This window comes from Ylistrum balloti, unplaced genomic scaffold, assembly GCF_031769215.1.
Source record: "Ylistrum balloti isolate Yb309-2 unplaced genomic scaffold, AGI_CSIRO_Ybal_v1 Utg369896, whole genome shotgun sequence".
NCBI classification, from domain to species: domain Eukaryota; kingdom Metazoa; phylum Mollusca; class Bivalvia; order Pectinida; family Pectinidae; genus Ylistrum; species Ylistrum balloti.
The window spans coordinates 230,406-248,664 of NW_026782026.1; the positions used below are offsets into that span (position 1 = coordinate 230,406).

The 18,259-nt window shown below is 36.6% G+C and overlaps 1 protein-coding gene across 1 annotated transcript; it reads right to left on the reverse strand.

The window, feature by feature from the left end:
• Positions 1-638: 638 nt before the first annotated feature.
• On the reverse strand, positions 639-17,422 carry LOC132546566 (glycine receptor subunit alpha-2-like; the record flags this gene model as incomplete). The annotated part of the gene is made up of 7 exons (XM_060210284.1): positions 639-785; positions 2,287-2,606; positions 5,412-5,552; positions 6,216-6,298; positions 7,617-7,843; positions 10,367-10,434; positions 17,338-17,422. Coding segments are annotated over 7 exons (1,071 nt in total), but the record flags the coding sequence as incomplete, so codon positions are not given.
• Between the last annotated feature and the right edge of the window lie 837 nt (positions 17,423-18,259).

The following is an 18,259-nucleotide window of genomic DNA, read 5'->3' on the forward strand; positions in this document are numbered from 1 at the left end:
TAAACTACAATACAGGTAAGGTATGACCACCAGACAGTGTAAACTACAATACAGGTAAGTTATGACCACCAGACATTGTAAACTACAATACAGGTAAAGTCTGACCACTAGACAGTGTAAACTATCCAGTACAATACAGGTAAGGTCTGACCACTAGACAGTGTCAACTATTCAGTACAATACAGGTAAGGTCTGACCACTAGACAGTGTCAACTATTCAGTACAATACAGGTAAGGTCTGACCACTAGACAGTGTAAACTATCCAGTACAATACAGGTAAGGTCTGACCACTAGACAGTGTAAACTATCCAGTACAATACAAGTAAGGTCTGACCACTAGACAGTGTAAACTACAATACAGGTAAGGTCTGACCACTAGACAGTGTAAACTATCCAGTACAATACAGGTAAGTTATGACCACTAGACAGTGTAAACTATCCAGTACAATACAGGTAAGGTCTGACCACTAGACAGTGTAAACTACAATACAGGTAAGGTCTGACCACTAGACAGTGTAAACTATCCAGTACAATACAGGTAAGGTATGACCACTAGACAGTGTAAACTACAATACAGGTAAGGTATGACCACTAGACAGTGTAAACTACCCAGTACAATACAGGTAAGGTATGACCACTAGACAGTGTAAACTATCCAGTACAATGCACAGAATATGATGAAAACCAGCGGGAAGGCAAGCCTGGAAATCCGATCGATTCGCTCTCCTCGTTTCCGAACTTTCACTTTGGATAAATCGGGATCAAAACTGTCACTTTTCTTCACCTACAAAAAAGTATTTAGAATAAAGAATCATGATTGATTCATACCATATAGTGAATGCCTATATTAAAAGCTATATTACAAAAACGGAACTTGCGTTTCTTTTTTTTTCCACTTGTACTTAAATATGAGATTGTCGATCTGTGTTTAATTATTCTATTTAGAGATGTCAGTAATATTACTATAGTTGGTATAAAAATTTTAGAATAAGTAAAGACATAGTGCATTGTTGTTTCCATGTGATTGTTATATATAGAAAGAACAATGAATTTGGTCTGAATTTCATTTCATAACATCATTGCCTTAATAAGGGATCACAGTGATGACGATTTAACATCCATATATGAAGAATGCGTGATTATACATAAAGTAAGGCAGGAAAGAGAAATTCCGTCGAAGAGAAACGGTGTCTATTTTAAATTTGTATCGCTCATTATTGTCCTGGTTTAACAGAGAACGGTCTCCACCTGATTCTGTCTTGTTCATCATTGCCCTTGTTGAATCCTTTTTTCGGTTTGAATTAAAAATTTGGTTAATTATTGATACATTTTTCCCATATTTTAGAATCAGAAGATATTCTTCCTTTCTTGAAAAATACAAGATATTTAAAAAAAAAAGTGGGATAAAAATTTTGAAAGTTTCCAACCTGCGAGATAAATCATTGCAAGTAAAATTCTTTTTATTCCTTTTTTTCTCACACTTTAATGATGCCACTTAAAATGTGCCACTGTAGTACCACGTTGCAGTCAAGAGCATGTTTCCAATATCAAAGGTTGTTTGATGTCGTTACTTTACAATGAATTTGCTCAAAGTGTTTCGAGAGATACAGGCCGATAAAGGGAAGCAACGTATGGCGTCATCGTGTAAATACTTCTTTATATAAACCTTTGTTAACATATGTTTTTTAAAAAATGTTTCCATATTTACGCTCCATCGAGTTTGCATGTTGGTTTCGTTGTTGTTTATATTGTTCACATTTGAGAACGTGACAATATTTATTTAACTTGGCCAAGATTTACATGGAAGGTGTCGTCGATGAAGCAGAAGACGCTTACTCTTCCGGAACACCTGAATATATATTTTTGTTTATATTTTGCCCTAGTTTGATTTAAGTTTTGGTTATGATTTTGTTCACATATTGGTATTTTTTGTTGTTTTCATATTTTGTTTTATTGCAGAACATATTTGGATTACAGGTACGAGAAAAAAATCAAATCGTCCAAAGTCCAATCCAATCAATGAGAGACAGTGATGTTTTAAGGTATATATTGCATTCATCGCTCTTTAAGAAGGATTAAAGATTTCTATTATCTAACATTTAGAAATACCAGTACCTTGGGTATAGTATTGGTACTTTGCAGAGTCACTTATTACGAAAACTTATCCATGCTTATGACAATTTGTCTCCAGAAAAATAAATGGATACATGGGATCAAACAAATCTTTTTAGTTTTACAGAAATGTTTTGTTTATATGATGTAAAAATTTTATCATCAATACATACGTCCTTCCGCTCCATGACATTGACCAGGGCGTATTCCAACATGGCGGCAAAGACGAATCCTAAGCACACAGCCATCCACACATCAAGTGCCTTGATATATGAAACCTGCGGTACGGACGACGCTAGGTTTGTCCTCTGGTTGGTAAGTGTAAGAACTGTGAGAATTCCAAGTGAGATTCGAGCTGGGACCGCGTCAATACTGAGCCAGAAGGATACCCAGGAGAGAAGCACTATAAGTATGGTGGGGATGTAGACTTGTATGACAAAATAGCCGATGTTCCTGTCGAAATGCATTTGCATCTGAATGCACGTAAAGTTACCTGTAATATAGGAATGTTATTATATCTCGGGTAATGTTGCACGTCGATATAAAACGAAACATAAACAGTAGATATCACATCGAAACACAAACAGTTGATATCACATCGAAACACAAACAGTTGATATCACATCGAAACACAAACAGTTGATATCACACCGAAACATAAACAGTTGATATCCCACCGAAACACAAATAGTTGATATCACACCGAAACACAAACAGTTGATATCCCACCGAAACACAAACAGTTGATATCCCACCGAAACACAAACAGTTGATATCACATCGAAACACAAACAGTTGATATCACACCGAAACATAAACAGTTGATATCCCACCGAAACACAAACAGTTGATATCACACCGAAACACAAACAGTTGATATCACATCGAAACACAAACAGTTGATATCACACCGAAACACAAACAGTTGATATCACATCGAAACACAAACAGTTGATATCCCACCGAAACACAAACAGTTGATATCCCACCGAAACACAAACAGTTGATATCCCACCGAAACACAAACAGTTGATATCACACCGAAACACAAACAGTTGATATCCCACCGAAACACAAACAGTTGATATCACATCGAAACACAAACAGTTGATATCACACCGAAACACAAACAGTTGATACCACATCGAAACACAAACAGTTGATATCCCACCGAAACACAAACAGTTGATATCACACCGAAACACAAACAGTTGATATCACACCGAAACACAAACAGTTGATATCCCACCGAAACACAAACAGTTGATATCACATCGAAACACAAACAGTTGATATCACATCGAAACACAAACAGTTGATATCACATCGAAACACAAACAGTTGATATCACATCGAAACACAAACAGTTGATATCACATCGAAACACAAACAGTTGATATCACATCGAAACACAAACAGTTGATATCACATCGAAACACAAACAGTTGATATCACATCGAAACACAAACAGTTGATATCACATCGAAACACAAACAGTTGATATCAAACACCGAAACACAAACAGTTGATATCACATCGAAACACAAACAGTTGATATCACATCGAAACACAAACAGTTGATATCACACCGAAACACAAACAGTTGATATCCCACCGAAACACAAACAGTTGATATCCCACCGAAACACAAACAGTTGATATCACATCGAAACACAAACAGTTGATATCACACCGAAACACAAACAGTTGATATCCCACCGAAACACAAACAGTTGATATCCCACCGAAACACAAACAGTTGATATCACATCGAAACACAAACAGTTGATATCACATCGAAACACAAACAGTTGATATCCCACCGAAACACAAACAGTTGATATCACATCGAAACACAAACAGTTGATATCACATCGAAACACAAACAGCTGATATCCCACCGAAACACAAACAGTTGATATCACATCGAAACACAAACAGTTGATATCACATCGAAACACAAACAGTTGATATCACATCGAAACACAAACAGTTGATATCCCACCGAAACACAAACAGTTGATATCACATCGAAACACAAACAGTTGATATCCCACCGAAACACAAACAGTTGATATCACATCGAAACACAAACAGTTGATATCACATCGAAACACAAACAGTTGATATCCCACCGAAACACAAACAGTTGATATCACATCGAAACACAAACAGTTGATATCACATCGAAACACAAACAGTTGATATCACATCGAAACACAAACAGTTGATATCAACGAAACACAAACAGTTGATATCACATCGAAACACAAACAGTTGATATCACATCGAAACACAAACAGTTGATATCACATCGAAACACAAACAGTTGATATCACATCGAAACACAAACAGTTGATATCACATCGAAACACAAACAGTTGATATCACATCGAAACACAAACAGTTGATATCACATCGAAACACAAACAGTTGATATCACATCGAAACACAAACAGTTGATATCACATCGAAACACAAACAGTTGATATCACACCGAAACATAAACAGTTGATATCCCACCGAAACACAAACAGTTGATATCCCACCGAAACACAATCCGAAACACAAACAGTTGATATCCCACCGAAACACAAACAGTTGATATCACATCGAAACACAAACAGTTGATATCACATCGAAACACAAACAGTTGATATCACATCGAAACACAAACAGTTGATATCACATCGAAACACAAACAGTTTATATCACACCAAAACACAAACAGTTGATATCACACCGAAACACAAACAGTTGATATCACATCGAAACACAAACAGTTGATATCACATCGAAACACAAACAGTTGATATCACATCGAAACACAAACAGTTGATATCACACCGAAACACAAACAGTTGATATCACATCGAAACACAAACAGTTGATATCACATCGAAACACAAACAGTTGATATCACATCGAAACACAAACAGTTGATATCACACCGAAACACAAACAGTTGATATCCCACCGAAACACAAACAGTTGATATCACACCGAAACACAAACAGTTGATATCACATCGAAACACAAACAGTTGATATCACACCGAAACACAAACAGTTGATATCCCACCGAAACACAAACAGTTGATATCACACCGAAACACAAACAGTTGATATCCCACCGAAACACAAACAGTTGATATCCCACCGAAACACAAACAGTTGATATCACATCGAAACACAAACAGTTGATATCACATCGAAACACAAACAGTTGATATCACATCGAAACATAATAGGTGATATGAAACCGAAACATGTACATGCAAGAAAGTATTTTTACAAACCTGCAGTATCACCTCCAAAGCTTAAACATTCCGAAACGTGGTGCTCAGTGAGATCAAATTGCGGGAGTTCCATATTTTCGTTGGTTTGTATCGGATTAACCTTACGCCAACGGAATCGTAAATTGTTTCTGGTAAAGGCAACTGTAATGAGCCATGAAAGGTTTGATGAAGGTTTATCAATGATACAATACTGACATATATATGCTGTATTGAAAATTTAAATATGTGACGCAATTATCATTCTAAAGCAGATTATGTCTTATTCTAAAAGTAGTTATTGACAAATTAGTTAACGATATCTATGGTTAAATATATATACTTAACTTAAAATGCTTAAAATGAATGACTTATGTAACGTTATTTTATAAAATGGCTGTTAGATAACGTCGTTATTTAAAATGAATGACTTATGTAACGTTGTTTTGTGAAATAGCTGTTAGATAACGTCGTAGTTTAAAATGAATGACTTATGTAACGTTATTTTGTGAAATGGCCGTTAGATAACGTCGTTATTTAAAATTAATAAACTGGTAACGTTCTTAGTGAAATAGATGTAAGGTGCTGTGAAATCTGTAGAAAAATAATTATCGCATGTGTGTTATTTTGTGTGCTGAAATAATACGTATGATATATGGAATACCCTGAAAAACTAATTGATAACCATATGATTCTTGAATATGCTTATGAATATGTCCTGTTATGAACATCAATGTAAGACTATTCTTCTATTAAAACAATAAGGATATGTAATGATAATTTCACATTTCCTATGCTCTATATACATACTAATGATTGCCAACTTACAACTTTGCATGTAGAGCGCACAAATTTGAGAGTCTAGTGGGTACTTGTGGAGCTTCATCGGACATGAGGTGGTAATGGACACCCTGTCATGAGTAGTTCGAAAAACACGCACGTGACATGAAAGACTTCAAACATTGTACAATTTCTAGCGATAGTAACATAAATAACACATAGTAAATCTTCTAAAAATAGTAACGTTATAAACACATTGTATAATTTCTAGCGAGAGTAACATTATTAAAACATTTTATAATTTCTAAAAATAGTAACATTATTCAGTAATTGTATAATTTCTAGCGATAGCTACATTGTTAAAACATTGTATAACTTCTAAAAAACAGTAACATAATTGTTAATAGTGAAATTTGTCGCTCAAGTGTAGAACATAATTTGTGTTAAATCTTAATGTGACCGGCTGGCTTATCAGACAGATAATTTAATTGCGGTCACCTTAGTGTCAGAATCATGCCGTGAAACATTGGCTGGACATGCTCTCCACCAGTGAGACATTAACTGGTCACGGTTTAATTGTAGATCAGTAGAAGACACTTTTCCCTATCAGAATTAGATTATAATTACTTTAGGATAAACTGTAAGATCACAGCAAATAGAGTCAGTCCTGGTGTGGCCGTGGAAGGAGTAACTTGTTAAGCTCGATACTCAGGCCATACATGTTATCATTGTTGTAACTTGTGTTAATACTCAACATTTGTACTTGAGGACGGTTGTTGCTGGTCTTTTGTATAACATAAGGATAGTACAACATAGAGGGGTAACAATAATTAACACATTGCCTTATTTCTAGCGATTGTAACATGAACACATTGTTTTCTGTCTTCACCTGTCTATAAGTCAGTGAAAGTGTTATTTTCTGTCCCTTATAGCCTTATAGCCTCTGTGTACTGTAAAAGGATGAAATCTAATGAAATAATTCAATACAAGTCTCCATTAAATGATAATGATAAAAGTGTCTGATGAAAAAAATAAATCATCCATTCAAAAGGAGTTTAAGTTGAAACCAGAACAGTTAGGGTATTTAAAAAGTTTAACTTCATCAAATACAATTTAAAATCCATGCTTCAAATTATGTACACAAACATACACAAAATATCTTGAACTATTTAAATAACAAAACAATCAGTCACACCAAAGAGAAAGAAAAAGGAATTAAAACAATAAAAAAATAAATGAATGAATGAATATATTCAATAAATTGGTTAATAGATAAATAAAATGATTAATAAATAGACAAGAAAGAAAATACAAAATAAGATTGCCAGGAGATCAACAGAAAGGTAAAACAGATATACGATATTCAGCGAGGGACTAAGAAATGTATTTAGGAATTATTTAACAGTAATTGAATTTGTTGAAATCTGTATGAAATCATATATACTTTACCGTAATCGATACACGATCCGACCGTTCTCGTAAAGGTGGAGCATTTTGTTGGGCACTGTCACGTCATGAAATGACGCCTTCTTTTCGTTGGTAACGTAGAGGTCAGGAACCCAGATCAGATCAATCAATTTGGAGTCGAGTTCGAGATATGCCGAGTCGATGAGTTCGTAAAACTGTAGACGGGCGTCTATCCATTCTTGTTGTATGAACATGTTCAGCTGAAGATCCTACGATATTCGAAAATAAATCATACAAAAAATTATTTGTTTTTTATTACATACGAAAGTATTTCTATATGGAATTGGTTTTATGACTTGCCTGACTTTTCCCGTCATTGCCACTTGTGTCATCTCCCGTTAGTTAGGATACTTTATAATTAGTTGTGAGTGAACATTTTATAAAAGTAATTTAATAGTAGGCTAGGTCTACAATTAGGCCGAGGGGTTGTCTTCTAGATTATAGTTTTAGAACAGGTCAAGTAGCATAGTCAAGTAGCTCTACCTCATCTCTGTATCCCACTCCCTCCCATTGCTTCCTATTCTTCCCTTTTACTCACTTTCCTATCTTTTCTCGTTGAATAAAATTTTTAAAATCTTATTCCTCGTTTGCGCAGGCCAGTCCGTATGAAAGGCGGCGTGTCGTGTCCTCTTCATTGTTTGTGTAGGCTACTCTATACAAAAAGCGGAGCGTCGTGTCCTGTTCATTGTTCGTGTATGCTAGTCCGTATGAAAGGCGGCGCGTCGTGTCCTGTTCATTGTTCGTGTAGTCTAGTCCGTATGAAAGGCGACGCGTCGTGTCATCTTCATTGTTCGTGAAGGTTAGTCCGTATGAAAGGCAGCGTTGTGTCTTGTTCATTGTTTGTGCAAGCTAGTCCGTATGAAAGGCGACGCGTCGTGTCCTGTTTATTATTTTTGTAGGCTAGTCTATATGAAAGGCGGCGTGTCCTGTCCTGTTCATTGTTTGTGTACGTTAGTCCGTATGAAAGGCGGTGCGTTGTGTCCTGTTCATTGTTTGTGCAGACTTGTCCGTACGAAAGGCGGCATGTCGTGCCTTGTGCATTGTTTGTGGAGGCTAGAACTGCTTATGTTTGCTCCCGTGTAGGGAATAATGTGCAAAACAAGGAAAGGACAAACAAAACAAGGACAGCGTTGTGGCTTTGGACAACGGTTTGGCTGAGGACAGCGTTGAGGGTGAGGACAGCGTTAATAGCGAAGACAGCGTTAAGAGCGAGGACAGCGTTGTGGATGAGGACAGCGTTAAGGGCAAGGACAGGATTGTGACTGAGGACAGCGCTGAGGGGGAGGACAACGTAGTGGGTGAGGACAGCGTTGAGGGGGATGACAGCGTTGAAGGCGATGACGGCATAAAGGAGAGGACAACGTTGTGGGTGAGGATAGTGTTGTGGGGAAGGACAGCGTTACAGGCGAGGACAGCGATAAGGGCGAGGACGGTGTTGAGGGGCAGGACAGCGTTGTTGGTGACAACAGCGTTAAGAGCGAGGACAGCGTTGTGGGTGAGGACAGCGTTAAGGGCAAGGACAGGATTGTGACTGAGGACAGCGCTGAGGGGGAGGACAACGTAGTGGGTGAGGACAGCGTTGAGGGGGATGACAGCGTTGAAGGCGATGACGGCATTAAGGAGAGGACAACGTTGTGGGTGAGGATAGTGTTGTGGGGAAGGACAGCTCTGTGGGTGAGGACAGGATTGAGGGGCGATAACAGTGCTTAGAGGGAGGACAGTGTTGTGGGTGAGGACAGCGTTGTGTGGGAGGACAACCGTTTTGTAATCGTTCTAACTAGTGCATGAGCAGAGGCAGCATGCACGTAAACAAGTGATGATAGCGAGGATGTCGACAATCAAGTGGACTCCGGAAACCATTGGTCACAACATGACAATGTGGCAACCGAGGAGATTTAGTAAAAGATGATGACCAGACGGCCATCAGGGATGACGTTGTCCTGCTCATTCCGCTATAGTTTGTTAAAAAAATAATGTTTTTACAAACTGTAAATTATACAATTAAAAAGTAAATAGAAATTATACTTTTCTGTCTGTTGATGTAAGTTACACTCTAAAATATCGTTTCATGATACTCTCCCGTCATTCATATGTACACAGGTGCGCATCATTGTGTGAGAGGTTTTAATGTAGATTCACATTTGTTTTATTTGAAGTATCATATATTACACGGCGCGTTGAAAAAATTCGTAGAGAACTACCCATGAAAAGCCTACATACTGTTACTTTATTTATGAGTGGCGGCGCTTCCTGTCTGTGTCTGTTGTCTTTATAATTTGAGACTTGTGCCTTTGAAGCATGATTCGTCCTGACTTGTTATCTGTTCGATAAGTTAAAGGAATGACCTTACTCTTCCACACTTATGATCACGTCGCTACCATTAACCTTTTAGTCAAACAGTTAGGGGAAGTTCATATCGTTTTACTCTCCGAGAACGACAATGACGCCGCTCCCCAGGGATCTGGCTAAGCTGATTTACATTACAACTCTAGAAATATTGACGGAACTTGTAGTTCTCGTGCAAATATCAACACCAACGTACATCTATATATCATGAATTTCAATATTTGCTTGTATGAAGACGTTTAATACATTTCAACACCTTCCTTATTATTTTAAATCTGAGTTGGGTTAGTGTTATCATCTACATACGCTTTCACTGTAGTATCAAAACATGTTATCCAGACTAGGTCCATGAAAGGGATGAGACCGGAAGTGACGTTAATACTTACCATTGTCTGCTCACTGATGGAGTCTACACTGTTGATGAAGAGGCTGACGTTTACATCGGTATAGGAATCTAGAATTAAATAAGATATTGAAATCAATACTTGATGACTGAAATGGACCAGATACAAATTTTAGCATTCTCATTTGCTATAAATTTGGTCAACTGTTGCTATGTCCAACCCTAAATGTTTGGTCGACATGCCACTGTCGGTCCAAACACAGATTTTGTGATCGCCATTTTAAGATACTTTATAATGCTCTGGTATGCAATGGATAAACGAGACAACTCTATACTGGATATTGGAAGTATTACAGGTTAGTGAGAACAGCCAAACTACGATGTTCACATATAGATGTAAGTACGGCTTATCATATCAATGTAGCCGTGCAAAATGTTACTTACTCCCTTCTTACATTATCATGAATAGGACGATTCAATTAAATACACATTCCACAGACACTTGCTAGTAAGTCTACAGTCATATCTTCAGGTCTGTTAGGGGACATTAAAGTAATTCTAGAGGTATTGTTACTTGATCCAGTGATATTTGCTAGCGTGTTTACAACCTTACTAGGGATGCCTACATCGATTCCAGTGATATTTGCTAGCATGTTTAAAGCCTTATTTGGGACGCCTACATTGATTCAGTGATATTTGCTAGCGTGTTTACAGCCTTACTAGAGACGCCTACATTGATTCCAATGATATTTGCTAGCGTGTTTACACCCTTTTTAGGGACGCCTACATTGATTCAGTGACATTTGCTAGCGTGTTTACAGCCTTATCAGGGACGCCTATATTGAATCTGTGATATTTGCTAGCGTGCATATTTACAGCCTTATTAGGGACGCCTACATTTATTCCAGTAATATATGCTAGCGTGTTTACAACCTTACTAGGGACGCCTATATTGATTAAGTGATATATGCTAGCGTGTTTTAAGCCTTATTAGGGACGCCTTCCTTGATTCCAGTGACATTTGCTAGCGTGTTTACAGCCTTATTAGGAACGCCTTAATTGATTCCAGCAACATTTGTTAACGTGCATATTTACAGCCTTATTAGGAACGCCTACATTGATTCAGTGATATTTGCTGACGTGTTTACTTATAACACGTTAAAGTAATCGGGCGATGACAATATTAATGTTGACTATAAAGCCTTGATAGGGATAATTGTCTCGCCTACGTATTAACAGCCATGCTGATTCGTTTAATGATATCACAAGTAATATTTTTAATTATAACCATTAAAATAACATTTGTCAAAAAAAGTCGATCAGACTAGAGACGAAACTTACAACTCACAAAATGTTTTTGTGATAATAGGATATGGATGTTCTGCCTGATATCGATTTTCCCTTTGAAGTTAAGATTTTGCAATTTTGAAAGCCATTGACTGACTGAAATTAATCATTATCAAAATGATAAGACTAGCCGAAAACTTCAATCCTATAACACCTGACGAGTTAACTAAATTACCCATACCATTATCATTATATATTGTGATAAATACATCCGAAAGCTTATGTACCACAGTACATAACACGTCGTACTGTCAGGAGACCCAGAATGCAGAGGTCTATCCCTTCATAACGTGTCTGTTCGTTACAGTATTCATCAATAGATACACATTTCAGCTATATCTTATTGAAACGTTGTTGTTTTTCTCATTCCTATTATGTCATATTTGAACAAAATGGATGTACAATAAAGACTCTATTCCTCTTTTTTACAAGTTTTAAACCGAGCCAGAATGGATGTACAATAAAGGCTCAATTCCTCTTTTTTGCCAGTTTTGAACCGAGTCTGTTTTCTTTTGATAAAATGTAAATATATAACATTTATTAAAACTCTACCTACAAAACTTTCCCCTCCATATCAATGCTATTTAATGGCTCATTAGTATGTACAGCTGTAGTAAATAGTTAAGACCTAGATGATCATATATATATAGAGAGAGAGACAATGTGTGTAGCACGATTGTCATCACGTTTATCGTAGTTCACGCGAATCTGCGGATGTCACTTTCAATATCCGAAGAGATACGTTCGGAACTGCCTAAAATGACCTTTCGGAAGCTATTTTCCGGATATTCTATTGGATTTATCCTTCTATTAGGTTATCAATTCCATGTAATGTCGGCCTTTAAGCTACAGAAATCTTCAATGTCCTTCGGTGTAACGATTACGACCAGTTTAACTCTAACACCCACGGTCCCTACAACCAGATAATAGACTCTAACGGAATATCACACTGCAATAATTATACCTCGTTTGTCTTCCTGAAAAATGGAATCGTTAAGATAAAATAAAATAGATGCATTGAAGAAGTCTGAAGAGACCAGTTATAACAAAATTGATGTCGGACTCATAGCAAAAACAGGCTTCTATGAGGAATCGGAGATGTGCTTCTGTATTTTATTTAGAAAAAGAACTGGTTATCACAGCAAGGGTAATGACCCTCTAATAGATAAGAGCACGGCTGAAAGGAAGTGGGGAAGTGTTTCATGCAGGATTTAAATTGGGGATCGAGACAAAAAACCTTGAAAAAAGACAACTAAGACGTATTGAGATTGATTGTCCACGATAACTCAGACAAGTTCCACTAATGTTAAACAAAGCCGACTTGGTGGCTATGTAATGTTAAAGATGATCAATGACAGACTACTCTATATAATGAGGAGTGGGGAGACTGACATAGGACACCCTCACCCCGCCCCCCTTACCTAATATATGATACACAATAAGGTCTCTTTTAGAAAATCGATGTGTGGAGCCGTCTGATCTGAGCTTTAGGGTGACTAGTAATAATTATATATCTATAATTTTTATGACATCTGCCATTTTATGTTTCAAAAATAAAGCAGACTTTGATTTAATATCTCTATATTAAACGGTTTCAAATTGAAATTAATATATTTTTTTATGAAACGGTGTAAATGTGATGAGGAAAATTTTCTACCACATTGTAAATCTCACTTAGAATCGTTTAAAGCATGGTAAAAATTGTTAAAAAAGAATCTTTGACACTTTAGAAAGTAAAAAAAACCACACACACATATATATAATAAAAGATGATAAAAAAACATGTTCATGGACAAGCATATTTTTGCTTCTAGTTTTTCAACGACACCCGCCATGCAATATAGGTCAATGATACAATTTCACGGTTAATAAGGTAAAATAAGACCAAAAACAATAAAAAAGAACAACAACAAAAAACAAAAACAAAATAACCCCCCCCCCTCCCAAAAAAACCCCCACATCCAACCATATTTATTTCATTCTTTTTCATTAGGAAAGAAGTTTGGAAAAAACTGGATATTTTTGTCTATGAAAAAGAGAAAACTGCCACTTTTAATATCTGAAGGGTTTTTATCAACCTTGACAAAATCCTATGAATAACTTACATCAATAAATAGATGTCACCTTTTTAAGAGATTTCGGAAATTTTAACTGATGGTTGATGTATTTATAGTAATTATTGCTACTTACCGTAATAAAGCAGACTTTGATTTAATATCTCTATGTTAAACGGGTTCAAATTGAAATAAATATTTTTTATGAAACGGCGTAAATGTAAGTGTAAATATAATGATTTCTGGTCTAACAAAAATATACTATAACAGGGAATTTGATATATATTTTATATGATATTGTGTATAAAACATGGATACATGGTTTTCCTGGTCTGTGAATTTTGTCATGGATGAATAATGTTATTATCTGTGGCAATAAATATTTGACAGAATATTCGCATTGAACAACCGAATGATAAAATGTTCCAAACCCATGAGACGGATATTTGATAAAATCTGTCTGTTCGTCAGACGGATGTTTGGCCAAATCTGTCTGTTCGTCAGATTGAAGTATCACTTGTAAATGTATGAAGTGACAAGGCCACAGTAGTGAATTCATGAACAGGCTGTTAAAGTTACAACCCATTGATAACATGAATATGTAGGATGATATGTGACTGACCAAGCGTATATCTTGTGTAGACGAATTAAATACAATATATTTTTTATTTGACTCTGTGAAGCAATGTTTGATATGATTTAGGATCTAACAGACAAAATTATAGCCAATGTAATTTTGCACCATATGATCGTCTCTTCTCGTTACATACAATACCCAGTGCTTTTGAAGTTTGAGGTGATAGTATCGACAGTCCAACTCATAGAACACCAACAACACTATCGAGGGAAACACAAACACCAGGCTCGTGAAATGTATAGACTAGTTACACTTCCAAGGTCTGCGTTCTGAAATCGTTAAGAGAATAACAGGACAGACAACCCCGCTTAGGATAAAGACTACAGACAAATAATGACCAGCGAACACGCTAGACTAAATTACGACTGGGAATTACTCACGTGGTTTATTTGATTGTCACATACTCCGACTAAATTGGGGTGGACATTTTGGCAAAAAATTCAAACTGATGTCTTTGAAACTGTCAATGGAATAAAACAGTTAATGACGAGGAATCTTCCTGAGTGGAAAGGATTTTTCGGTCACAACTTAGGCGGTAGTTATAAGTTGATAGTGAGTGATGAAATAAGGAATTTTGTCGGATAAGCATTGTAAGGTCGCTTCACTAGATATTACCTAATGACACAGGGTATTAAATTGTATGGCTTCGCTTAATATTATCTAATGACAAAGCCAAATCTTTTCAGCTAAAAATCATTTTGATTTATTGAATAGTAGCTTAAACATATGCTAGTGCTTTCATCTTGCTCAGTACTGGCTACAAATCACGGGATAAACTTGGCCGTTCTGTATAATTAGGTTCTCGGGTCAGTCATCTCGCGTCAATTCCTATTCTAAGTAATAGCTGAAACAGCATATAAAGTGTGTGCTCTTCACTGTGAAACAACGAGATAATGAAATATCACACTGATTTATATGAGAATGGCGGAGCTATATTTTGGAATGTTTTTAATGAAAGGTTGGCCCTACGATACATCCTCTAGGGCTAAACAGAGGTCGAATTGACTTAAGTACATTGTTACCATCTCGTGTACTCTTTGGTCTTCAATTTTTTTATCATCTCGTCACACTATTTTCGACCTTAGTGAACAATGGATTATATTACAGCCGAAAACGTTAGTCAATTCCTTGCAATCTCGCTACATTTTTTTCTATCTTAATGCAGGTAGGATTATGGTACAGCCGAACAAATAAACCGATTCCTCACCATCCCGTACACTACGTACGTCAGTACTACTATACTCCACAATAGTCATCTGTTTCATGAAGGTGACCGTGTAATCATCGAAACATCACACTTTAATCTTCTACTGGTTGTGTTGTAAGATGAAGGTGACGGTGTAGTCATCGAAACGTCACACTTTAATCTTTTACTGGTTGTGTTATAAGATGAAGGTGACTGTGTAGTCATTGAAACGTCACACTTTAATCTTTTACTGGTTGTGTTATAAGATGAAGGTAACCATGTAGTCATCGAAACGTCACACTTTAATCTTTTACTGGTTGTGTAGTAAGATAGAGGTGACCGTGTAGTCATCGAAACGTCATACTTTAATCTTCTACGGGTTGTGTTATAAGATGAAGGTGACCATGTAGTCATCGAAACGTCACACTTTAATCCTCTACATGTTGTGTTATAAGATGAAGGTGACAGTGTAGTCATCGAAACGTCACACTTTAATCCTCTACCGGTTGTGTTATAAGATGAAAGTGTCCGTGTAGTCATCGAAACGTCACACTTTAATCCTCTACAGGTTGTGTTATAAGAACTTCTACTCTACCGACATGACCATGATGATGAAAATGTTCCGAAACAGAAGCTACATTGTAGTTGTAGTGTAAAGATGCAAATAACACTGCTAGAAGTCTCAAGGTCTCAGCGATAGACAGACTGTCTGACATAGGGTTCAAATAGCATTTGGTAGAGGCAAGGTGAATCTCTTGCTAGAAGTCTGTTATGGAGGAAATTCGTTTAATTCTGTGTTTGTCTCTTATTTTTGTCTCGGATGTAATGAATAGCTTGTCTGGGATAGTTTAAACTTGACTTGGAATTTTGTATTAAGCCCACGATTTTTCCACGACTCTCAAAGGGATACCATCAGGTAGATTCGAAATGGGGGTGACCGGTCGAGGAGTGAAAGACGTCATTTACAAATGCTTTACCTTCTGGTTAGATTAATGTTGTAAGGGCTGGATTCCTTGCTTGGGATATGGTGTTTAGCTGTGGCCAGAAAAAGTACATATGACGGCTTAATTTTCACAGAACAAGCAAGTGTTCCAGGAATCGCAATATCATGTAAGTCCTTGTTATTTCGATAACCTGTTAATGCGACTTAAAGAATCCGTCGACATGTCGATTCCTCGCATGCGGTTGTAGATCAAGAACTATTTGATATAGGCAGAAAATTTATCGCGAAATTATGTTCGGTCAGAAATCACACTAATGATGTGCCTTTGAGAAATGTTCAGTACGAATTATCGCTAGAGACACGCACTAATGTTACACCAAGGAGGCTTGGGGCAACAAGACTTTTATAAAGGTCATGTGTAGACAACACAAAAGATAAAATAAAGGGAATGTTTTGAATCAGCAATAGAATATGGAATTATTCTGTTTTACACAAGTAAATGTCAAACGGCACGTTTGTCTCAAAAATGATTTTTAACAATAAAAAGTCTCCCGGGATTTAGAAATTCCTTTCTCCACACAAGATTGAATGCACAGTCAAGGTTGAAAAATTTCCTGTACTGTTCATGTAGCATTTAGTAAAGTACATATAACCACCAGCTCTCAACACTGAATTTCTTTTCTCTGAAGGTTAAGGTCTTCATCTCTCAGTATCTCTGTCTATGTGTTCTGTCTGTCTGCTTCTTAATTATAAGCAAGCATTTTTGTGAAAACATTTTAACAAAGGAACATGCATCCGTTGTGTACCAAAAAGGTTTGTATAAATTTTATTCAAGGACTATACTCACCATTTTCAAAATTTGGTTGTATTCTACTGTCGTAGTCGATAAGAAGTGCTTGAATAAATTCTTCTCTGCAACGGTAAAATAAAAACAATATAGTGAATTAAAAAAAAAAATTAAAGTTTATCGGGTCATCTTATTTTAGTCATTTATTTTCATCACTTACAGTCAGGAACTGAAAACATTTTGTTTGATTATCAAAATTCGCGTGTTTAATATGCGCCGTGTAACTTAAGGTGAAAATAGCGAATATCACACACTGCATGGAGAAGACCACGCGTTTCAGGAATAAATTATCAATTTGTTTTCTGTTTCTCTCTCTGTTCTCTTTTTTATTTTCTGTAGCAGGACACGTTGTGCATGGTTGTAAGAAATACAAATAACCTTTTACCGGATGCCGTACTGGACGTTTTGAAAAACATGATCATTTCTAACACGGAGAGTTTATAGTTCCCACCAAGAAACTCACGAAAAAAAGTTTCAACTGAATTACAAAACATTATCTCGTCATTGTTTAAGATACTTGTTTATTTGACGAATATGGAAATGTTGGATGATGTTGAAAATATTGGTCAGTCCAAATAATGTCACGTTCTCAAAAGGCAAACCGGGTTTTAAATATCAATGAATCAGATGACGACCAGACCAAACATGTTTGTACCGACCCTCTGTCTATAGCGACCATATTCTATTAGTGTCCTGGTTGATCGCTATAGCCAGGTTTGACAGCACATTAACGCGTCTGCTGCTGTAACCGATAAACACTCGTATCGAACTAGATAATCGAATCGTCTTCAACTTATTTTGTTTTCAACGGTTTTAATTTTCAAAGTTCGGTGAACTGATGGCAAAATGACACCCTTCACTGAAATAGTTACGCTACGACCGGGTTGTTACTTCGAAGACTTTACTGCATTCTTCGCCGTCA